General features: G+C 41.5%; 1 protein-coding gene across 4 annotated transcripts in view; it reads left to right on the plus strand.

Annotated features, from left to right (window-relative positions):
* ZFAND3 (zinc finger AN1-type containing 3) overlaps positions 1-26101 on the plus strand; it is a 243365-nt gene that overhangs the window by 175788 nt on the left and 41476 nt on the right. For all 4 annotated transcript variants that reach the window (XR_012158193.1, XM_073338549.1, XM_073338547.1 and 1 more), the window contains exon 5: positions 9891-9956. Coding sequence is in view for 3 of the 4 variants with exons in the window: in XM_073338549.1 (XP_073194650.1) it covers positions 9891-9956 (66 nt within the window). In the remaining variant the exon portion in view is untranslated. The remainder of the gene's footprint in view (positions 1-9890; positions 9957-26101) is intronic.

Genomic DNA, 26101 nt, shown 5'->3' on the forward strand with positions numbered 1-26101 from the left:
CCGCGTGAAACTGAAGGAGCTGAGGCAAGCCTACCAGAAAACCAGAGAGGCGAACAGCCGCTCCGGGTCAGAGCCCCAAACATGCCGCTTCTATGATGAGCTGCATCCCATTTTAGGGGGTTCAGCCACCACTACCCCAGCTGTGTTGTTTGACTCCTTCAATAGAGATGCAGGCAATATGGAAGCAGGTTTTGGGGACGAAGAAGATGAGGAGGAGGAGGAGGAGGTTGTAGATAGCTCACAGCAAGCAAGTGGAGAAACCGGTTTTCCCGACAGCCAGGAACTGTTTCTCACCCTGGACCTGGAGCCAGTACACCCCAAACCCACCCAAGGCTGCCTCCTGGACCCAGCAGGCGGAGAAGGGACCTCCGGTGAGTGTACCTTTTAAAATACTATACATGGTTTAAAAGCAAGCATGTGAAAGGATTACTTTGCCCTGGCATTCACGGCTCTCCTGGATGTACTCCCAAAGCCTTTGCAAAAGGTTTCTGGGAAGGGCAGCCTTATTGCGTCCTTCATGGTAGGACACTTTACCACCCCAGGCCAGTAACATGTACTCGGGAATCATTGTACAACAAAGCATTGCAGTGTATGTTCGCTGGCGTTCAAACAACATCCGTTCTTTATTTCTCTGTGTTATCCTCAGGAGAGTGAGATATAATTCATGGTCACCTGGTTGAAATAGAGTGCTTTTCTTCAGGGGACACTCAGAGGAGCCCATTCCTGCTGGGCTGTTTGCCTGTGGCTAAACAGAAATGTTCCCCGCTGTTAGCCACAGGGAGGGGGGAGGGTTGAGGGGGTAGCCATGCGGTGGGGGGAGGCAAAATGCGACCTTGTAATGAAAGCACATGTGCTATGTATGTAATGCTAACAGCAAGGTTTACCCTGAAAGAGTGTAGCCACTGTTTTATAAAATGTGTCTTTTTAAATACCGCTGTCCCTTTTTTTTTCTCCACCAGCTGCATGTGTTTCAATGATCACAGGATCTTCTCCTTCCCAGAGGCTAATGAAGCTTAGAAAGAAAAAAAAAAACGCACTCGAGATGAAATGTTCTCCGAGCTCATGCTGTCCTCCCACACTGACAGAGCACAGACGAATGCATGGAGGCAAATAATGTCAGAGTGCAGGAAAGCACAAAATGACTGGGAGGAGAGGTGGCGAGCTGAAGAGAGTAAGTGGCGGGCTGAAGACAGGGCTGAAGCTCAAATGTGGCGGCAGCGTAATGAGAGGAGGCAGGATTCAATGCTGAGGCTGCTGGAGGACCAAACCAGTATGCTCCAGTGTATGGTTGAGCTGCAGCAAAGGCAGCTGGAGCACAGACTGCCACTACAGCCCCTGTGTAACCAACCGCCCTCCTCCCCAAGTTCCATAGCCTCCACACCCAGACGCCCAAGAACGCGGTGGGGGGGCCTCCGGCCAACCAGCCACTCCACCACAGAGGATTGCCCAAAAAAAAGAAGGCTGTCATTCAATACATTTTAAAGTTGTAAACTTTTAAAGTGCTGTGTGGCATTTTCCTTTCCTCCTCCACCACCCCTCCTGGGCTACCTTGGTAGTCATCCCCCTATTTGTGTGATGAATGCATGAATGTGAAGCAACAATGACTTTATTGCCTCTGCAAGCGGTGATTGAAGGGAGGAGGGGAGGGTGGTTAGCTTACAGGGAAGTAGAGTGAACCAAGGGGCGGGGGGTTTCATCAAGGAGAAACAAACAGAACTTTCACACCGTAGCCTGGCCAGTCATGAAACTGGTTTTCAAAGCTTCTCTGATGCGCACTGCACCCTCCTGTGCTCTTCTAATCGCCCTGGTGTCTGGCTGCGCGTAACCAGCAGCCAGGTGATTTGCCTCAACCTCCCACCCCGCCATAAACGTCTCCCCCTTACTCTCACAGATATTGTGGAGCACACAGCAAGCAGTAATAACAGTGGGAATATTGATTTCGCTGAGGTCTAAGCGAGTCAGTAAATTGCGCCAGCGCGCCTTTAAACGTCCAAATGCACATTCTACCACTGTTCTGCACTTGCTCAGCCTGTAGTTGAAGAGCTCCTGACTACTGCCTGTGTACGGCTTCATGAGCCATGGCATTAAGGGGTAGGCTGGGTCCCCAAGGATACATATAGGCATTTCAACATCCCCAACAGTTATTTTCTGGTCTGGGAATAAAGTCCCTTCCTGCAGCTTTTGAAACAGACCAGAGTTCCTGAAGATGCGAGCGTCATGTACCTTTCCTGGCCATCCCACGTTGATGTTGGTGAAACGTCCCTTGTGATCCACCAGAGCTTGCAGCACTATTGAAAAGTACCCCTTGCGGTTTATGTACTCAGCGGCTTGGTGCTCCGGTGCCAAGATAGGGATATGGGTTCTGTCTATGGCCCCACCACAGTTAGGGAATCCCATTGCAGCAAAGCCCTCCACTATGACCTGCACATTTCCCAGGGTCACTACCCTTGATATCAGCGATCTTTGATTGCGTGGGCTACTTGGATCACAGCAGCCCCTACAGTAGATTTGCCCACTCCAAATTGATTCCCAACTGACCGGTAGCTGTCTGGCGTTGCAAGCTTCCACAGGGCTATCGCCACTCGCTTCTCAACTGTGAGGGCTGCTCTCATCTTGGTATTCATGCACCGCAGGGCAGGGGAAAGCAAGTCACAAAGTTCCATGGAAGTGCCCTTACGCATGCGAAAGTTTCGCAGCCACTGGGAATCGTCCCAGACCTGCAACATTATGCGGTCCCACCAGTCTGTGCCTGTTTCCCGAGCCCAGAATCAGCGTTCCACAGCATGAACCTGCCCCATTAGCACCATGATGCATGCATTGGCAGGGCCCATGCTTTCAGAGAAATCTGTGTCCATGTCCTGATCACTCACGTGACCGCGCTGACGTCGTCTCCTCGCCCGGTATCGCTTTGCCAGGTTCTGGTGCTGCATATACTGCTGGATAATGTGTGTGGTGTTTAATGTGCTCCTAATTGCCAAAGTGAGCCGAGCGGCCTCCATGCTTGCCTTGGTATGGCGTCCGCACAGAAAAAAGGCGCAGAATGATTGTCTGCCGTTGCTCTGACGGAGGGAGGGGCGCCTGACGACACGGCTTACAGGGTTGGCTTCAGGGAGCTAAAATCAACAAAGGGGGTGCCTGTACATCAAGGAGTATTTCAGGCAGGACTTCACGGAGGGTTCCAATAAGAAATGGTGCACCTAAGTTATTGTTCTTATTGGAACAAGGAGGTTAGCCTGGCCTCTGATTGATACATGGCTAGATTTACCTCGCTGCACCTTCTCTGTGAGTGACTGCAGTGTGACCTAGAGGAATGAGTCCCCTAGACGGGGGAGGGGGGGAAGCAAATGAGTACGAAACAAATCTGGTCTATTTCTTGTTTTGATCCACTCCATCTATCTTTTACATCTTTGGCTGGCAGCAGACGGTGCAGAAGGACTGCATGCCATCCACATCTCATGGCTGCTCGGTAGAAGATGGTACAGTATGACTGCTAGCCATCCTCATCTCTTGCCTGCCCGGCAGAAGATGGTACAGTACGATTGCTAGCAATCCGTATCGCCTGCCTGCTCACCATAAGACGGTTCAATAGGACTGACTGCAGGACTAAAGAGAATGACCTGGTCAAGTCACTCCAAATTTAGTCCCTGCGCCCATGTCTGCCCAGGCGCTCCCGGCCGACGTGGCCAGGAGCACCTCGGACACGACGAGAACGGCTACCAGTCGTACTGCACCGTCTGCTGCCAGAAGGCAATGGGTTGCTGCTACTGTGTAGCAATGCTGTACCGCGTCTGCCAGCACCCAGGAGACATACGGTGACGGTTACCTGAGCGGGCTCCATGCTTGTCGTGGTATGGCGTCTGCACAGGTAACTCAGGAAAAAAGGCGCGAAACAATTGTCTGCCCTTGCTTTCACGGAGGGAGGAGGGAACGGGGGCCTGACGATATGTACCCAGAACCACCTGCGACAATGTTTTAGCCCCATCAGGCATTGGGATCTCAACCCAGAATTCCAATGGGCAGCGGAAACTGTGGGATAGCTATCCACAGTGCAACGCTCTGGAAGTCGACTCTAGCCTCGGTACTGTGGAAGCACTCCGCCGAGTTAATGCACTTAGAGCATTTTCTGTGGGGACACGCACACTCGAATATATAAAACCGATTTCTAAAAAACCAACTTCTATAAATTCGACCTTATTCCGTAGTGTAGACATACCCATAGTTCCTAAATTTTTTAAAAATGTATTACTTTATTATTAGGCTCTATGCCATTGTGTAGTCAGGCTGGTTTCAATCCACTGCGTATCTCCCCTGCTGGTTGGTAGACCAGGAAAACCATTCTGAGAAATCCCTGGGACTGAGTCAGCACATCAGATTGAAAAGTATTCTGGGTTCAAACACTGTGCCTCCTGTAATGGCAGAAAGAGTAGTTACTTAGCCAGATTTCCCACTCCCCACAAACTTCTTTGGAGTCTATATAATGGGTTCTGAATAAATGGGGAAAGGACCTAGTATGGGTCAAGGCTTCTGCTCCTCATAAAAATGAGCTATTGTTCAGCTATATGAAAAGTGGAACATGTATGTAGTAGCCCCAACAGAACTACTTTCCAGAGGCTTCTGACTAAGGTGTCAAGAATGTATATGCTCCCAAAAGTGGGGATCTGTGCTGTCCATCTATTCTAACTACAGTTATTACGGTACCAAGAGTAGTGTCTCTTTCCCCTGAGATAGCACATAGTCATCACTTAACAAATAACACATAATAATCTCCTTTGATATATTTAAATTTGTTTTATATATTTAAATTTGATATATTTAAATTTGTCAGGATCTCTAATTTTAAATAAAATTATTCTGGTGAGGAAGTTATTGTACGTGCTTGTAACATTAGAGTATTAAATTAATGTTGACAAACAAGAAAAATACAAACTTTTGTATCTGATAGATCCACTTTAAAAGACATTCTAGCAAGTGCCTTAGTCACTAGATATTTTACATTAGTGGATTTTTTAATCTTTATTTTTAATATTGAGGTAAAATTGTTTGTCTGAGGGTAGTATTTTGACATACTAGTATGTTTAGTTATGCAAAGGTAAATCAGCCACCAGAATATGATGGAGTGAAATTGACAAGGTATTTAAAAGGGATTATGCATTTCTAATTAGTCCACTGTGCCTGTGGATAGAAATTAATTATATTGTTATGTAAATGTCATGCTAATTAAGAGAGAATATTGAAGGTGTAATAAATCTGCAAAAGAAATAGGTAAGTTAACTATTTTTTATGTTTTTATTAATATTTTATAGAGTTACAACAGAAGCTGGTAGAGAAATGTTTGATTATTGACCTACAGACCATTTTTAGCTGACTGACTGCTTCACAATTCATTTTTCCTAATTGATGTCTGTAGTGCACTATGTTAACATTAGCCACAGTGGGCTAGTGACACCAGGAGCCAACAATAGCCAGGCATTGCAAACGTATTAACAAGATCTTGTGTGTATATGTATGTACTTCAGTGTTTTCAAGGTTACAAAGTGCTTCTCTTCTGTAGTTGCCCTCCCTTTATTTTGAGTGCTGGACTGTGCAAACCCAATGACATTGTCAACTCTTTTGTTTTCATAGTGAGTCTTGCAATATTTGAAGCCGCAGCTCCTGGAGTCATATTACAAGGGAAGCTCAGCTTTTGTTTAAAAAACAAACAAACAAAAAACCCTAGAAGGCACATAAAAAGATCACAAATTCTTTAAAATCTTATGACTTCTCAGCTAGCCTCATGATTTTTATAAATGATTCCCCCTTGCCCCCAAGTACCCGCTTGCAGCTGGGTGCCCTAACGCTAGGATTACCATGCTACTTCCCAACTTGGGGCCCCTAATGGCTCCATAATAGATTTTCTTGCCTCCATAATACTCCTCCTCGGGGCCAGTTTGTTACAAAAACATATAGTGACAAAAGTGCATAACAAAAGTCCCCAAACAAAGTCCTTTTATTATTTCCAGTCATGTGATCCTTAAAATCCCATGACATCTAGTCTGCCGATGTAGCACATACCATGCTCTGGTGTCTTCCATCATAGCTTGGCTCTTCAGCCACCCCAGTCCTTCCAGCTGGAGTGCAACCTTGGTCTTCCCAGAAGCAACCCCCCTGCTCCCCCTGATCTTCACCAGGCAGCATCCATCACTCCCCTTGCTCTGTTAACCTCTCCTCTCAGAAAGACCAACAAGGAGGCTCTTCTGCTGCTCTTTGGGAGGTCAACTGGCAAACCCCTCTGCAGATCTCCTGGCTTCAGCCTTTTTCAGGCCTCTGGATCCAGCTTGGAAGTCAGCAGGCAATTCCCTCTGCTGCTGTCCTGCCTTCAGCTCTCTGGCTTGAGGAGGTCCGCCAGCAAACCCCCTCTCCTGCTTTCAGCCTTGCCCCAGGAACCTCTGACAGCTTCCTTCAGGAACTTCCCACCTCCCTGATTCTCCCTGATCCTTTCTAGCCCCAGGTACTGCTCTGCCCTCTTAATTGGCCAAACTAGAGCACCTGGTCTGGCATAGGGCCCTGGGCCTGCTTCATTTAAAGGGAGAGCAATTAATATCTTCCAGTCATTTGGATTATGCTAAGAATTGGACAACTAGAGTGTTTCATGTGCAAAGTGCATCTACTGAATGAGCATTTTGTGACCCATAGTTAAACACACCAAGCACTGATTCCAGGTACTAAGATTCTGATACTTAGAGGGACATGTTAACGTAAACCTACTTGTTGTAGTGGTTAAGTGAGGATAGTCATTTAACTTCAGTTTCCTACACAAACTGTACTAATTTCAGCCCAGTGAAAAATACACTGCCTGTTTCAAATAGTATAAAGATCTCTGAGTTAGTTGTCAGTATTACAATGGATTCAGCATCATGGTTTCCCCATAGAATTGCAGATTCGAGCCCACCGTACACAATTATGCATGACTACTTTTAATGGTGGAACAAAAAACAGCTGTAGAAGAAAGTGCTGCAAAGGGCATGCAGACTTCATCGGTTATGAGGCACTCTGGTGTATTTGCATGCAAATCCCAAGTTACTAGTTGTTGAAGCCCTACTACTATGCAATACAAAAAATCAGACCTATCTGAACATAATATCTAATGAGGCAATAAACAAACTCCTATTGCACTCCAGCAAATGTAAAAGAATGAGAAATAGTTGCAATTTATTCTGCTTTAAAAATGGCAAGTAAAAAATCCTATATTTGCCTGGGTGCTGAAAGCCCTACCTGGTGTAAATATTTTACTGTACAATAATCTTGATCTCAAAGGCTCCATCACTGTAGAAAATCAATTTTTCTTTCTATGAAAATTGAAAGAATGTAACTAAATGACATTTTTTAATGAAAAAGGTATTTCACTCGAAACCAAAGCACACTTGCATGGAATTACATCACTAGAACTGCACACTGTTCCATGTTGTTGTTTACATGTAAACAATGGATGTGCACCGGCTCTTTAAAATGGACACTGACAAGTCAAATAGACCTAAAATTGAAGGTTTTGTATATTTCCAATAGCAAGTTTTTTTGGTATTTGTTCTAAAAATTCCTTTGCAATATAAATATCCAAAATGTTGCAACTTTGTACTAGTGTTTGAGTCAGCTTGTAAAAGGCTCTTCAAATGGTTATCAGGTCTGTTTGGGGATTCTTTCATCCCCTTTTTCCAAAACACTAGTGCATTACTTGGCATCTTGGACAATAGCATGAATAGTGTAAATTATCTGACCTCTTAACATTTTCATTTTTAATATTCTAACAAAGTCTAACACAAGTAAAGAAGCTGAATTCTTAAATGATTTGAACTTGACAGTGTCTTGTTAGATTTACATTTTGATTTACCTTGAAATCACTTTAAAGGTGACCTGTCAAGGGGGAATAAAAATTGTGCTGTTGAACTAGTTTCCACAGGTCGGCTTGAGGACACCTTGAAGGGCCAGGGAACTCAAGTGGGATCTACTTCTTCCCTCGTATGAGAGGCTGGGTTCTGAAATCTCAAAATCTTTTGAGAGCTTTGATCCTCAGTGTTTTTTTCAGAAGCTTGAGTTAAACAGATGTTCAAACACAACAAGCAGAATTGTAGGTGGTCTGACTAAAAATGCCTTCCTCTCTCAGTTAGCCATGTTTCTGTCACCTTTTATAAAGCTATAATCCCATGAGTTTTTGCAATATAAACAGAGTTGGCAAGCAAAATCTGACATTTCTGTAGTAAAAACAGGTGCAATTATAACATGAGAAAAATTCAGGCTGCCTTTTTATAAAACATAAAGAAGCAAAAAGGTACAATTAGTTTCCATCGTTGGTCACTTTTACCAGTCCAGATTTGAAATGGTTTGAAAAGGGAAGACTACAGTTTGTTCTAGCAACAGTGCTGATTTCAGGACACACAAATATTGGATGACTAGTAACAACTGAGGACTTCTGTACTCTGCTCAACAGTTTGGACTACAAGTATGTGAATAGCATTGCACACCAAAGTGCTGCACTATAACTCCCATTTGGATGCTGCAGGCGCGAACAAAAGGGTTCTTAGTTTGCATTAATGTAGTGCTATTTGAAGATGAATACATTAAATGTGAACTAAACCTTTTACTTCATGTCCACACAGGGCCATTATAGTGCAGGACTTCGGTGTACATGGCAGTTCATACCTCTGTAGTCCAAACTGCCTGGCAGCATAGACATAAGCCCAGTTAACAGCACATCCCAATACTTGGGGTCAGGCTTATACTAACCCCTTGCTTTAAACTGAATTGTTGGTATTTCCATTGCCAAAGTCTACTAGACCAGACTTAGTTTCAGGTTCTAGGTATGTAATATCATCCAATTATCCAAGCTACAATGTATTATTACTGTCAGTTATGCTTTCTGTCAATTTGTCTTGACTCAGCTATATGATTTTATTTGTGCTTTACGGCAACACAGTAAATATACTGAATTGGGTTGTTAGTTTAACAAGATCTCTGGAGAGCTCTTCCATGATGATGAGTGTTGAAATATGGTAGGAAACCTAAAAGCAATTTACCACCAAACAAATACCAGATGAGTGGGCAAGAGTCCAGAACCTGAAAATAAAATTTGTCCACAAAGGTAATGTAGTATATGTTTGTGTTGAGATTATACGTAAAACCAAACTTTTGACCACTTGTGGTGATTAATGATCCCATGACACTTCTTCCATTTTTGTCAATATTATGTCTGTATAACTTCTTCCAGCAGTTTCAGCTGGATATGCTGTTCTCTCTTCCCATCCTAAACTATTGTGTAGTTTTGCTGTATGCTGTTCAATAGTATTGCATTCCATCCAAAAAAAAGTACGTTCCCATGGTGGGAGAAGTGATTTTTAGAAATGGGACAAAATCTAGGCCTGGTGAAAGTAGGTTCAACTCATTAAGTCTATGATCTTGCATCCATTTACATAACCTGCTTGTAAAGCCCTTGTGGGATGTAAAGCGCTATAGAAATATAATGCAAACCTCCTATTGACTGACTTCAGGGGAGCCAGGATTTCACCCCAAGGTCTTTTTGTGGATTAACCATAGGAGATCCCAGCTCTGTTGGAATGTAGAATCACCTTTGCCAGTGTATTTCTCTAAAGATATTTCTTACAAAATGTTTACAGCATATAAAAAAAGTGTCATCCTAATATTTAACTGTAAGTCATATTCAGATATTAATGGGAAGGAAGGGGTGGAGGACAAAGAGCTCAATGAATACTGGACTCTCAACACCCATAAATTCCCAGGACATGTGTATGTTTCAGTATCTGTACATCCCTAGACATAACTCTGATTTGGTTTATCTGTAAGAAGATGGCAAATGCTGAGAAGTAATGTGTTTTGGGACTGACTTTATTCTCCTTTTCCAGGCGGGCCATGCACAGGTACACCTCATGTCTCGTTAGGTACACCAACCAAAAGATCCTGTGACTCTGGTAAGTTTTGCTTTCTATTCGGCTTTGCATAATATGTAGTTGTACAATTACAAGTGAGTGTAGTACGTATACCAGGAGAATAGCCGTGGAAAATAAACCTTGGTGACCTGCTGTTGAGAGTAACAGCTAAATCATTAACATGATATAACCATAGAAAAATACAAAAGTAATCTTGTTGCTTTAATCGAATTTAGATGGAACCTATGACAGTCCCACTTTGAAAGAACAGAGCAGAGTTGGTTGCACCCTTCCTAATTGACCTCACAGTACATACAAGGAGGAACTGATGTTTGCATCAGTTGAGACGGGGGGTAAACCTGATTCAGATCAGTTGTTGCAAACCCTTCCATGCCGTTGTCTCTATATTTAGGAGTAAGCACCAATATTACAGTACTGATGGCTGAATGGGGGCTATTCCTGAGCATAGTTAAGGACTCCCTCTCTTTCAGGAATTAGGGCATTCTTCTTCTGCTGTGACTCTTGCAGGAAACGTTTCTCAGTTTGTCAAAAGCTAAAACAGGACACTTCTACTATTGCCTTTTTTTCTTACGTCATCCCCCTCTTCCAGTCATAAAAGACCAAGATGTTTCTGTCCCGTTTAGATGCTTCTAAACAAGAAAGTAAGTTTGCCTCTTTATCCCTTTGCCTCTGTCTCTACACAAACTAAGCTCAACTGCATATGTTTTCCTTCATACGTTAGCTGCTGTAATATTTAACTAAAATTTAGATTGAAGGGTGGTTAAATAACTTTCTGGATAGATGGTCTTGAAAATGATAGTGGAAAAGCACTATGTGAATATTAAAAATGTGATCATAATTAGCATAATGGCAAGATTACAGTTTGGCATGCCATATGGGAGAAGCAATATCTCCTTAGATTAGATTAAGGCAGATGGAACTATTAGACATGTTGAGAAATGTCCCATTAAACATTAAGATGTTTTTCCCAGTAGCTTTCTTATTCCAAGTCTATGCTAGTAATCTAGAGAGATTTTTGGTCCCTTTATTCTGGTATATTTATCATATGCAATGTTGTTTTAGAAGCTATCAACAAAAATGCAAAGAGAACTTGCTGTTTGGGTTACCAGTCTCTCCTTTAGTATAATAGCCAATTGAGTAAAGCAGATTTGTTTTGCATTGTTTGTAGTTTTCTTATTTTCCCCAAGCCTCTTTTTGAAAATGCTTTCCATTCACTGGTCAGGGTCTATGTGATTCAGTTGTAGTCTTTCACTCTACTGAAGGAGTTAAAAGGTTACTTTCTAAAGAAAAAAATCATAATTACCCACAAAAATGCCAGTATTTTAAATTTCACATTTTTGTCACTATTTATGTTTTGCTTACTTTTAGCATTTCTCCTAGGTCTGACAGTGGAAATAAGCTAGTCAATTCAAGTTTAAAGTTCTCAAGTTCTTGCACAATGTGGGAAGGTCTAGCTTGCAAGCAATTCTTTTTGGGTGCAAGTAATACAGGAAATGTAGAATTTTTTTTTTAAAGCACCAGTTGTAATAATTAAAAAATAATTCTAAGTTTTGTTAAAATTACTTTTTTCAAAACTTACATTTCAATCAAATTTTCTCAGTGGTGCTTGAAGAAGAAATGGCTGTTTTCTGGGGCAGTGTTTCGGAATCCAGTTAAATAAAAATATTTAATAGTAGTGTGGGTTACAAAGAGGTTTACTATATGTATATAAAGTCTTAAACTGAGCTGGGATTGAGAGGTGGGCTGATAAGGCTACTGGAGGTGAATGTTGCATATTATACTCAAGATAACTGTAGCCACATTTCAATTTGTGTGCTTGTTCCTAGGAAGTTGGTTAGTTCAGTGGATAAAAACTGTATATACTACACTTTGCATAAATACTTCCTTTTGTAAGAATCCTGCGTTTCCTCAGGTCTGAGCTTTAAAGAAGAATGTTTTGGTGTGAGTTCATCTGCATCTCTCTCCCCCACCCCAGTGTAGGTTTTCCCTTAGGTCTGCAGTATCAGTATTTGAGAGAGAAAATTAGAAATTTGACCTACTTATGTAATATGCTGGCTCCCATCAGGAGAATATTAAGGAAGACATAAACCTTTCACATTTTATTAGCATTTAGTGTAACCATTGAAGAAAGATCAAAACAATAAATCTGTCAAGACAAGGAAAAAGTGTTTTTTAAAAGAATAGTTTTTACCCTGTGCACTTGTCAGCTTGGATTCTGGAGCAGCCCTCTGACAAAAAGTCACATTATGACACCAAATAGTGTTTTTCTCCCTTTGTCAGAATTGATGGTCTGGTTGTAAAAGTATTTATATTCTGAAGTGTGTCCAAAGGACAAGGATTATGATAGAAAAGAATGAAAAGTCTAAGAATGACTAGATGGGGCGAGGCCTTAAAGGTTTTGAAGAGCCAGACGTGTGAGAACGTTGTAGAAAAGATGTTGGGCTCTGGCCTGCTGAGTGGTTTTTTATGTATCTTAATTTGTCTTTTATTGGTTAGAATTCATGTCCAGATTAATGGCTGACATTATTGCAGTAAAGCTTTTTTAACTCAGGTTGGCATCCTTACTCCATTTATACTCGTGCCTTTGTCATGAAAGTACAGTATTAAATAGCATAAAAGGATTTTATTGCTCTTCTGCTATATGACTCTAAGACTGAATATGTAAATCATAACAGCTGGATTTTAAAGCATTTTCATACAATTTAGAGATTTTCTGGAAAGGTCAGTGAAACTCCTTGAATGCACTCTGCTAATTCTTAATTGTGCTTGAAAAAGAGAGTGCAGTAGAAACAGATCAGTTGCAATAATGATACAAACAATCCACAGAGTTTATCCATATAGTTGTGCCTTACTCCACTTCTCATGGGAGGTCATGGAAACGAAGGATTTTCATGTCATATAAAGATATGTGTGCACGTCATTTGTAATTTTGTCTTGGTGCTAACATATCAGAACTTTATTTTGCATGTCAGGTGGTACTTTTATGGTCCAGAGTTTCAGTTTTAGGAGTATGCTGTATGCTTCTCCTTGTTTGGGGCTCAATCCTACGAGGTGCTGAGCCTTTAACACTGATCTTTAAATTTAGGCATGTGCTTAAGTGTTTTGCTAGATCAGTGCCAAAATGCTCAGCCCCTTGCAGGATTGAGCCCATATTGCCTGAGATGACAACCTTTTGGGAACTGCTAGCACAGACAGTATGGAAATACCAGTCAAATGAATGGCTCCTTGGCTTTGGCTGTGGCTGAAACTTCCTTTTTATGATCACTTTTTATCATCCCTTACACGTCTAGTAAGGACAAAAAGCTCTGGTCTACCATTAATTAGATATTCTATTGCTCTGCAGTGGTAAAGTGTCTGAGCTAACAATATAAAAAAGGTTAGTGACGGATTTTTTTATTATAAAAACAACTTTGAGAGGTTTTTGTTGTTGTTCCAATTGACCTTTTGAGGTGCTCTTTAAGGTGCTCTTTAGTGTTTGACTGTTGGAGGGCACTGTGTTAGCAATCCAACCTTCCTAGAGCCTTCTCACCAGAAGGAATAGGATGCTAGAACAGCCACAGAGCTGCATTATAAATCTCCCAGCCCTGGCAATTATAGTGCCCATTAGAGACACTTTTTTACCCGGCTCAGTTCTTGGCTATACTAATAAAACAGCGCATCAAGCAAGGCTGTAAATAAAAGTTATTACCTAATAGGTGGGCGCTGAAGTGGAACGGACGGGAGCTGAGGCATGGAGGCCTTATTACTGCTCATCAGCAATTATAAACAGGATAAAGTGTCTGGGACTTGCACTGATGCAGTGAGGGCTAATAGAGGCTGGAAGATGACACTGTACCATGATCGAATGATGTATGTTGATGGGTTTTTACTGCCTCATCTTGCTGCCTATTTCTGAGATGAGTTGTATTATCTGTTCCATACTCCCATATCTATCTGGATAGACAGATCAGTTTCCTCTGTTGCCAGAAGGTGGTCTGACGTTTGCTGCACGTATACGTTTGCATTAGTTTCGGAAACTGGTATCTAAGAGCATTTTGAAAACCCTTTTATGATTATTGTAGATTAAGATCCTAATTGTAAATACTGTAATCGGCATGTAAACAGTTTTAAGGGCCTACTGCTGCAATTTTAGGATGTTGTTTCAGCATCACTATAAGCATATTCTTGCTTAATTTTGACCTACAAGTAAACTGATTTCAGAACTGCTACCCACATTTTGTGGCTGACCATTTCATCTGAATCCTCTTCTAGACTAAATGATGCACTGTCTGGACTGGATTCCTAACCAGTGTAGTTGAAGTCCCAAAGAGATGAGTTGTATCTTAACCTATATTGTACTAGTAGGTAAAATGATTCCCAACAATGGTGCTAATGTGCAAACAGCAGCTGTCACTGCGTGAGAGCTTATGTACACAAACATTTAGTTCATGGTAAGCTGGGGTGTAAATCTACCCCTCACATGTCTGCCATGTGCTAAGTGTCCATGTGGTAACTGTTGCCACACACTAAAAGTTCCCTAGTGCGCTTTGATCTACTCCCATTTCAAAGTGGGAAAGATCAAAATGCACTAGGGAACTTTTAGTCAATGGCAGGATACTGAGGGGTACGTTTACACCTTAGCTCACTGCAAACTAAGTATTCATGAAGAGAAGCCCTGAGTTATGGAAACAAACTGTGGCTTTTACTGCAAAGCTTTTAAAGAGCATGTAAACACCTGATACTTAACAATATCCAGAAAAAAAAGCCTTTTTTCTGATCTTCCATCATTCACCTCCATTGAAATCTCATAAACCTTTATGACTGGTGATCTCTTCAGAAAAGCCACAGAGGAAATATAATACCATTGAAATTAGCCTTCAAACTAGAGGATCTTGAAAAGACGTTTGCCAGCAGCCTGATACTTCAGGTACTAGTTGCTCACACTGTTTGTTCCTGGGCTATGAAAAACATTTAGAAATGTTTCAGAGTAGCAGCCATGTTAGTCTTTATTCCGCAAAAAGAAAAGGAGTACTTGTGGCACCTTAGAGACTAACAAATTTTGTTAACATTTAGAAATGAAAACACATGGTAGCAAGTCAGAACATTCTGGCATTCCTCTCTTCTCTACCCAGAAATACACACACTGGAAGTGTTTCTAGAACACATGCGGATAATCTCCATTCCAGAAAGAGCTCCTCTTTCTTATCAAGCCATCACAGCTACCCATTAAAGATGCTGGTGAGAGAGAAATTGATCAGCATGTAGGCAGTGGTCTCGGCACACCAGAAGCCTAACCATTGTCGAGTTTTTTGTAAGCAGTATGGCAAAGAAGAGTTCTGATGAGAGATTTGATTGATGATAATGAGGTGGCTTTTTGGCTGTTTATGGGGAGTACCTCGTAAGTGTGATGGGCATAATGGGAGAAAGCATGAAGATGGTTGTTTGGAAATTTAACAAGTGGTGATGATGGCTGGCATCATGGGCCAATTGGAGGTGGGAGTCAATATTTTGATACCGATTGAGAGAGAAGTAGGGAGATAGGCCATGAAAGGCCTTGAGAGTGAAGACAAGCAACTTATGTTTGATGACATGGAGAAGGGGGAGCCAGTGGAGGGATGCAAAGAGAGGGGTGACACGGTCAAAGCGATGGGCTAGGACAGTGATACTCAGACTGAGGGTCGTGAGCAGCAAGTGGCTCTTCAGTGTGTCTTCTGCAGCTCATTGCAGCACTTGATATTAAATACTGTGTGATTTAATCTATTAACCAGTCAGGATGCTTTTACTATGTTATTAAGTAGTTGTAGTTGATAAAATAATAATACTTTCGGTCATTCTGCTGTGAGAATTATATATATAAATATTTCCTGTCATACTGTTTAAATATAAATATGTAATATTTGAGTAAATGAAACAATGAATTCACTCTACTGTCGCCCTTTTGGATAATGTCGATTGCTAATTTGACTCCTGAACCACTGAGGTCGGAGTATCACTGGGTTAGGAGAATGGCCTTTGCAGCAGCAATCTACATGGACGTGAGCAGGGCAACATTGCTTTTGTCAAGGCCAGAGAAAAGGATTGTTCAGTGATTGAGACGTGTTGCTGGTTTTCCCCCTTCTAGATCATTTATTAAAGGTAGGACTAATGCATACTGCACCTCACTAAACATCTGCCCCACCTCTACATTGCCATTTCCCATTACGCTTTTTATCGTCCTTTAGGCCTTCTTCAATCCATGTGACAGGAGTCCTATCCAAGTCTGCGTGAATGAAGTTTGTAAGATTTTGAGACTATCAGATTTTTCACTTATACTCCAGATATGACATCATCTTTCTGTGAAATGGTATTGTGATTAAAAAATCATTCCTCAGATCCATTGAGAAAGAGGAGTGGACATTACCCAATAAATTTAAATGTTACGGTTAAAATCAGAGAATTTAAACTTACAGCACTTTGCCATGGGGGATTTCATATTGAGATTAATTGTCTGAACAGTCAGTGCCTCTGTGGGTTCAGTTAACTAGCCTTCCACTATAGCTGTATAATTATTTTTAAAGAATACACATGTATACTGGTATAAAAGCTTATTTGGCCTTATGCTCCCCGCAGTTCTGAATTCTCTGTTTCATTACCAGTATCCACCCACAGACTTTCAGAAAGCTATTCCCAAATAGCAGAACTACAGCTCAGAATTTTAAATAAACCACATCTCCATTTATTCAAGGGACAGGGAAATTAGAGTTGCATGTCATGCATTTCCCACCTATACCCCTTTTCCAAAACTTATTAAAAATATATATTAGTACAAGATAGGGGTAGCTGAGGGCTTGCTTTTACTTCAGATTGGGCTAATTTGTCTTGGCTGCCTTAGCAGGGCAAAATAAAGAATGTAGCAAAGAATCCTTGAGTCGTTAACTTGAACACAGCCAATATCCGATTGAAAAAATCCGTCAGGGACTTTGCTACTGTCAGCCTGAAGGGGCTGAGTTGATTTCACCACAGAGTGCTACAGTTATTAAGCAGTGGCTTGATTATCTGTCCAGATCTGTAATAACTCTCTTACCAGTGGGCTTAAAAAATATTGAGAAATATAGCTCTTTATCATTTTCAGTGAGCTATTTTAGTGTGCAAGAGTATATTTTTTTACCAGTTCAATATTAAGTAACTATCCTGGAACCATTAGAAAACGTGACACTTATCTCTTGCTTCTTCTAGTACTGTGTTTAAATTTAAAGTGTATACAACATAGAAGGTAATTGCTGTACTTCTAACATGGGGACAGTGTCCCAAAGGTTTTATCTTACTCTTGGGTAAAGCCTCAAAATCTAAGTTTAGACATTTCAGACAGCAGCAGAGACCTCCAGGTAAAGCTTTTTACTGTTTTCCATTTAGGAATTAATTTGCAGTGAAACCCTTTAAAATGTACAGATATAATCTTGGAGTCTTCTGTAAATCTGTTTAATGGAAGTACGAGGCTTATTAATTCCTTGAATGGAAGGGATGGGAAGTAGCAGATATTGTGTTGAGCCTTAATGATAGGGGTCCCTCTAACTACATGCTTCATAGGCGGGGTATTCTCTTTCTCCAATTTCTGTAATCAAATTATGTGAAGTGTACAATTCTCAAGGTTTACTCTGCTGCTCTCTGTACGTTCTACAGTCTGACTTAAAAATTGTCCCATTTTCTAATAAGATACGCAAAAAAGCATCTACAATGTAAACCTCCCCTTTTCCCCAATCGTACTCTCACAAACTTAGCATATCAAACGTAATCTGAAGGGAGCAACTAAAGACTGAACTAAGACCCTGCAACACTTGAATAAAGAACCAGGAGTGAAACAAGTCAAAACAAGGTCCATATGTGTATTCCCTGAACTTCAGTTTCATTGTTCTACTTCTCCTCCAGCACAGAACTGGGCACTTCATCATAAATCAGTGTTGATGCTTCCCAAGTCTCTCTCTTCAAAATGGAGTATACATTTTTCAGCTAAAGCTTGATTTTTGTTTTACTGCAGATATCTGTAAGTGTAAGCTATCTACACACCACAGCAAAGTCTGCTTCTTTTCCTAAGGATAGTGCCCCAAAAAACAAAGTGATCCAGAGAGAATGTGATTTTAAGATAATGCTGATTGGAAATTAAAGTAGTTGGAAAACAAATCAGCAATTTAATTTCAGAATCTACTCTCAAATGCATTAAGTAGAATATTTATCAAAATAGAAGAGTTTATACATTTTTATTCTTTACATTAATGACACAGCGACTCATGGAGTGACAGTCTCTCATTGCAAGATTACTATCATTAGGAACATGTCACCTATTCTATAGATATTCACAAACCATATTTTGAAGAGACAATGCAGAAAGTGTTTTGCTCAGTAGCAATCAGGATAGCTTTTCACAGCTCCTCCTTTGCTGCATCTGTGGTTTTGCCTTGGAAATCCTTTGATATTCCAATATCAATCGGATGCATTCGGTGGATGCAACTGATGAAGTGAGCTGCAGCTCACGAAAGCTTATGCTCAAATAAATTGGTTAGTCTCTAAGGTGCCACAAGTACTCCTTATCTTTTTGCGAATACAGACTAACACGGCTGCTACTCTGAAGCACACAACTCAGTATTTTGAGGCAGGAAGGAGCTGCCTGTTTATATAAACTTGAGAGCATTCGCAGAATTGTAATGTTACAGCTTGCCTACCCATTCTTTCCAATTAGTACAACATTTGAGTAGTTCAATAAATATGGGATTTCTCCCAGTGACTTCAAGGGAAGCAGTTAGGCCACTGCTGACACTTTTCAAAGTTCCCATGTTATATGTACAATGTTGATTCGTGATTTTGTACTACACAAGCTGAATAACCCTGAGTCCTATTTCTATATAGAATTGTTGACTGGAAGGGATGTTGAGAGGTCTTCTAGTCCAGTCCTCTGCCCTCAAGGCAGTATTAAGTATTATCTAGACCAGGGATAGGCAAACTTTTTGGCCTGAGGGCCACATCTGGATATGGAAATTGAATGGCGGGCCATGAATGCTCACAAAATTGGGGGTTGGGGTGTGGGAGGGTGTGAGGGCTCCGGCTGGGGTTGTGGGCTCTGGGGTGGGGCCAGAAATGAGGACTTCAGGGTGTGGGAGGGGGCTCCGGGCTGGGCGTTGGCATGCGGGGGGCGGAGGTGAGGGCTCTGGGTTGGGGCTGGGAATGAGGGATTGGGGGTGCAGGAGGTGTTCATGGCTGGGACTGAGGGGTTTGGAGGGCAGTAGGGGGATCGGGGCAGGGGGTTGGGGCACAGGAGGAGGTTGGGGTGCAGGCTCCAGATGGCACTTATCTCAAGAGGCTCCCAGAAGCAGTGGCATGTCTCCCCTCTGGCTCTTACACAGCGGTGTTGCCAGGCGGTTCTGCAGGCTGCCCTGCAGGCTGCCCCATCCGCAAGCCCCTGTAGCTCCCATTGCCCGCGATACCCGGGCGGGGGTAGGAGGCAGCGTGTGGAGCCCCCTGGCTGCCCCTACACATAGGAGCCGGAGGAGGGACATGCTGCTGCTTCTGGAAGCCGCAGCACACACGGAGCAGGACAAGCCCCCAACCCCATTCCCTGACAGGAACTCGAGGGCCGGATTAAAACATCTGCAGGGCCATAGTTTGCCCACCCCTGATCTAGACCATCGCTAGCAGGTGTTTGTCTATCCTGCTCTTAAAAACCTCCAATTATGGAGATTCCATAACCTCCATAGGCCGTTTATTCCAGTGCTTAACTACCCTGAAAGGAAGTGTTTTTTCTAATGTCCAACCTAAACTGTCCTGCTGCAGTTTAAGCGCATTGCTTCTTGTCCTCTTCTCAGAGGTTAACAACCATATGCATATGTAAATATGCTTAGGTCTTACAGTGATTGGTTCTCTTTAAATACTACAGATGGATGGGATGCACGTGATATATATGTGATTGCATCCAATTGCTTTTCAGAACACCCCACCGTTCTACTTGTATGACCTCATCCCGTTCCTTACTTGATCACTTTACTCGAGTCTCTGCTCTGCCTCTTCTCTGACCTCTCTACTTTTGTCTACACTTGTCCTGCCCTACCTATTTTGAACACTTTCCATGACACAGTTCATTCCCATTCCTTAAACCTCAATAGCACCCCTCCTTTTAGCTGAACTTTCTATAAACTATTTTGTGACCTAGTGTGTTGTGGAATTTCTATTTTTTAGAAGGGTTTCAATGTTTTTGAGCACGAAAGTTCTAATTTTTATGAACGGAAAAGAAAACCTCCTACAGGTTATTTTTATCATTTTTTCATTGGCATCTATAAAACGTTTTTGGGAAGCTAATAGTTCAGTTTTACCGCAAAGAAAGTATTACTACTAGCCTTCCAAAAGCTGAGGAGATGTCACTCTCTGCTTTGCTGATAAGCTGAATGTAAGAATCATATGGCATTCAATTTCCCAGCTGTAACAACTTCCTTTAACCTCCCTGGATTACCATGGAATTTCTACACTGGATAAATTGCCCAGAACTATCAAGGGTCATCACAAACCCAGCATGGTACCTGCCAATCACTGGTTGTTACTATAGGTGCATGGGTTTGCAGCTGGCAGCTGTTTTTAGACAAGCATCTCCGCTGCTTGCATCTGTAACAGACAACAGACAGCTGGTGCTAGACTGAATGTTTGAGAAGGCTCTCCATCTTCCTCCACATTCATAAACTGAGCAGCTATTTTGGGCTCTAGAGGTTTGCAGTGTCCTTTCTGTCAGGTGATTTGGAAAGTGAGACAGTAATTCAGACTATTTTTGCTTATAAACAAGGTCAATCTTTTCTTCAACTAGCAACAATTCAGGTGGCCATTGCCTTATAACACATTTAACCTAACTGAAATCCCTCTATTAATCCATCAAAGGAGCTCTGTAATGCAGGTGCCTGACTACATTTGAACATGCATATTAACTGAATCAATTGGGTGTGTAAGTAACAATATGTAAGAAATTAACATTCCCAGATAAAGACAGGCATGACACTAATGGAAGTACATGATGGGCTAGGGGAGAATGCCTCCTACCACCAAACAAACTGTAGTGCAGGAGCCCTCTGTAAGATGGCACAATTGTTCAACGACAGTAGTAAGCAAACCAATTTGACAAGATTTATTAGCATTTAAAGGAAATTTAAATTTTCTGGGAAAATTTTTACCATGAAGTAAAAAAAAAAAAAAAAATTTCCAGTTTTACTAATCATACCTTAGATTAATATTTCAAGAGTTTTAAATACCTAGTTTAGTTTTCACTTGTGCTGTTTACTACCTTCATTTCATTCATCTTGGATAGTGGAGTTAGATTGGTATGTTTCATTTCATGAGAGAGATGGTAGCAACCTCATTAAATTACATTCTACTACAGTATGCTTCTTTTCTCACTCAGGGGATGGGGATGAGGCAAAGCAAACTGCTGAAAGTTTGGAGGGAGGGAGGGAGGGAGGAATGAAGAAATCTGCGGTGTACACTTCCCCCCCCTTTTGGGTTTGTCTTCTTTCCATTTCCCCTCTACAAATTGTCATCCTCTTATGATTGCCTTGAGAAGCTTACAATCTACATTTAAAAGGTAATGTCCTTATCTTCCTATTTGTCTACAGAGCACAATGGAAACTAGTGACCCTATGTACATAAATTGTTTGTATATATTTTAAAAAAACAAAAATATTAAGGTTTCAAAATTAAGTACTTAAGAGTTAAAAAGATTCAAGATCATGCACATAACCTTAATTCTGCCCCATGTGCACGTGAATGCATTACTTTTGAATTTAATAATCACATATTCTCAAAAAGAAAAGGAGTACTTGTGGCACCTTAGAGACTAACCAATTTATTTGAGCATAAGCTTTCGTGAGCTACAGCTCACTTCATCGGATGCATAAAGTGGAAAATACACAAAAATACACGAAAGCTTATGCTCAAACAAATTGGCTAGTCTCTAAGGTGCCACAAGTCCTCCCCCTCTCCTTGCGAACACAGACCAACACGGCTGCTACTCTGAAATTAGTCAAAACAGTTTGCTGAATCAAAATGCTCTTTTGATGAATCTGAAAATTTTCACTAAGTTGTAGAGCCTGATGAAATCTTGTTTTGAAAAAAAAAAATCATTCTGAAAATGTCAGAGCATCACGTTTTGACATGTTTGGAATGAAAAGGTTTGATTTTGTTTCCAAACTATTTTTCATTTTATATATTTAAAAAAAGAGAAATGGATGAAATCAAAATGAAAATGTTTCGAATGGATTGAAATGACACATTTTGATTGACACAGAATGAAGTTTCGAATTTTGCTTTTCAAAAAATTCCAAAATTTCGGCTGTGTCCCAGTTTAGGATGAAATCTCCCCCCAGCAAATGTCAGTGTTTTGCAGGATGGAAAATCCTTTTTCTGACCAGGTCTAATAATCATGATCCTAGGTTTCAGAGTAACAGCCGTGCCAGTCTGCATTCGCAAAAAGAAAAGGAGTACCCGCGGCACCCCAGAGACCAACCAATCCATTTTCTCATATTCTCATATTCATTTCACATATTCTCAAACATACCATACTATTTTAGCTATGCCTGCGTAGCATTTTGCATTGTATTTCCATTCACACATACATATACTATTTTCATTGTCATAAAAGTCTAGCATGCCATTGATTTAGACTTGTATAAAAAAAGTCTTTTTCTGTTAAGTATCTTAATTTAGTCAGCAGCCAAAGACTACACATTTTCCTCCCAGCCAGCTACACAACCTTCTTTTCTTCTGACTTGAAGGACCTAAAGGATGTTAGCAAGGCTCATTTACCTAAGGCTGTAGGAAAAAGTATATTTGAAAATCAGTCCATAAAAATGCAGATTGACAAGCAGTTATAATTAAAATGACATATGCAGCTGCAACTTTGCTATATTCTGATGAGAGCTTAACTATGTATCTTTGGCTTGGTCTATACTAGGAATTTACTTCAGTATAGCTTGTGTCTCTGAGGTGTGAAAAATCCACACCCCTAAGAGATGTAGTTACGCTGATCTGACCCCCCCGGTGTGGACCAGCAAGGTCAACTGAATTCTTCCATCACCCTAGCCACCGAAGAGGGGCGTTACCCATGCTGACGGTAGGCACCTCCTGTTGGTGTAAGTAGTGTCTACTGTGAAGTGCTAAAGTGGTGCAGATGCAGTGGTGCAGCTCTGCCACTGTAGCATTTGAAGTGGAGACAAGTCCTTAAAGTCACTGAAATAGAGATTTGGGGGGTTTCCTAGGTAAAAAAAAAAATTCTTGAAGTAGAATTGTTTGGTTAGATTGCTTGTAACTTGTCCTGGGACCCACCTAAGAAGAGGAAATTCTTGATTTAGTCTTAAGTGAAGCACAGGATCTGGTCCAGGAGGTGAATATGGCTGAACTGCATAGTAATGGCGAACACAATGTAATTAAGTTTAACATCCTTGTAGGGGCGAAAGTGTCAAGGAATCCCATCACAGTAGCATTTAACTTCAAAAAGGGGAACTACTGAAAACTGAGGAAACTAGTTAAATGGAAATTAAATGGAACAGTTACAAGGGTGAAATGCCTGCAAGCTGCATGGAGACTATTTAAAAAAACACCATAACAGAGGCTCAAACTATATTTATACCCCAAATAATAATTAAAAAAAAAACAGTAAGAAGACCAAAAAAAAATGTTTTCATGGCTAAACAACAGAGTAAAAGTGGAGGTTAGAGGCAAAAAGACACTGTAGAAAAACTGGAAGTTAGATCCAAGTGAGGAAAATAGAAATGAGCATAAGCTCTGGCAAGTCAAGTGTAAATAAAAGTATAACAAGGCAGGCCCAGAAAGAATTTGAAGAGCAACTAGCTAAGGACACAGAAACTGACAGCCCAAAAAAAAAAAAAAGTACAGCAGAAGCAGGAAGCCTGCCTAACAGTCAGTGGGGCCACTGGATGATCAAGGTGCTTAAGAAGCACTCAAGGAAGACAAGGCTGTTTTTTGTTTGTTTGTTTTGTTTTTTTGTTTTTTGTTTTTTGGGTTTTTTTTCTTTTTTTGGAGTGTTAATGCCAAGCTTTTATTCAATGCCCGTTACAGACTTTGGAGGGGCTGGGTGTTGGGGAAAAAGTTGAATGAATTCTTTGCATCAGTCTCCCCTACAGAGGATGTGGGGAAAATTTCTACACCTGAACCATTCTTTTAGGTGACAGATCCAAGGAAATGTCCCAGCTTGAGGGGTCAGTATTGGAGATTTTGGAATAAATTGATAAATTAAACAGTAATAAGTCACCAGGACCAGATGATGTTCACCCAAGAGTTTTGAAGGAACTCAAATATGAAATTGCAGAACTACTAACTGTGCCATTAACCTAACACTTAAATCACACTCTGTAGAGATGATTGGAGGGTAGCTAATGTAACAGCTGTTTTAAAGAAGGCTCCAGAGACAATCCTAGCAATTACAGGCCAGTAAGTCCAACTTCAGTACCAGGCAAATCGGTTGAAACTACTGTAAAGAACAAAATTATCAGACACATAGATGAACACAATATGTTGAGTCAACACAGCTTTTGTAAAGGGAAATCATGCCTCACCAATCTATGGAACTCTTTGAGGGAGTCAGCAATCATGTTGATACAGTGTACTTGGATTTTCAGACAGCCTTTGACAAGGTCTCTAACCAAAGGCTCTTAAGCAAAGTGTAAGCAGTTAGGAAAGGTCCTCTCGTGGATCAATACCTGGTGAAAAGATCTAATAGTCAGTTTTCGTATTGGAAAAAGGTTACTAGTGGGGTCCTCCAATGATCTGCATTGAGACCAGTGCTGTTCAACATATTCATATATGATCTGGAAAATGGGGTGAACAGTGAGGTGGCAAAACTTGCAGATGATACAAAATTACTCAAGATAGTTAAGCCTGAAGCTGACTGTGAAAAGTGACAAACAGATCTCACAAGACTGGGTGACAAAATGGCAGACGAAATTCAGTGTTTCTAAGTGCAAAGTAATTTACATTGGAAAACATAATCCCAACTATACATACAAAATGATGGAGTCTAAATTAGCTGTTACCACTGAAAAGGTGGTAATGTTAGGAACCATTAGGAAAGGGATAGATAATAAGACTGTAAATATCATGCCAATATGTAAATCCATGATACGGCTACATCTTGAATACTGTGTGCAGTTCTTGTTGCCCTATCTCAAAAAAGATATATTAGAATTGGAAACGGTGCAGAGAAGGGCAACAAAAATGAGAAGGGGTATGGAACAGCTTCCATATAAGGAGTGATTAAAAAGACTGTGGCTGTTTGTTTGGTAAAGAGATGACTAACGGGGGATATGATGGAGGTCTACAAAACCATTAATAGTGTGGAGAAAGTGAAAAGGCAAGTGTTGTTTACCTCTTCACATAACACAAGAACCAGGGGTCACCCAATACAATTAATAGGCAGCATGTTTAAAACAAACAAAGGGAAGTACTGTCACGGAGTCCCCAGGCGATGCTCTCGAACTGCTCCCTACGAAGCCAGGCAGGACTCTGGTGAAGTCTCCTCTCTGTGAGCAGACTTTCTGCAGGGCAAGAAGCTCACACCTTATCCCACCACCTAGAGACTTAAGAAATGCCTAGGGGAAACTGAGGCACCCCTACAGTATTCAGAGGAAACATTAAGAACAGTCCCACTTCGTCACAAGTACTACTTCACGTAGTCAACCTGTGGAACTCCTTGCCAGGGGATGTTGTGAAGGCCAAAAGTATAAATAGGTTCAAAAAAGAATTACATACATTCATGGAGGATAGGTCCATCAGTGGCTGTTAGCATGTAACCCCATGCTCCAGGTATTTCTAAATCTCCAAATGTCAGAAGCATCTGGCACTGGCCACTGTCAAAGACTGGATACTGGACTACATGGACCATTCATCTTACCAAGTGTGGCCATTTTTATACTATGAGAACATCCTGTCCCAATCGCTGTATAAGGCAGGTGTGGGCAAACTTTTTGGCCTGAGGGCCACATCGGGGTTGCGAAACGGTATGGGGGGCCGGGTGGGGAAGGCTGTGTCTCCCTAAACAGCCTGGCCCCTGCCTCATCGCACTTCCTGTCCCCTGACTTCCCGCCTCAGAACCCCCGACCCATCCAACCGCCCCTGCTCCTTGTCCCCTGACCGCCCCCTCCTGGGACCCTCGCCCCCTATCCAACCCC

Source organism: Lepidochelys kempii, chromosome 3 (assembly GCF_965140265.1).
Source record: "Lepidochelys kempii isolate rLepKem1 chromosome 3, rLepKem1.hap2, whole genome shotgun sequence".
NCBI classification, from domain to species: Eukaryota; Metazoa; Chordata; order Testudines; family Cheloniidae; genus Lepidochelys; species Lepidochelys kempii.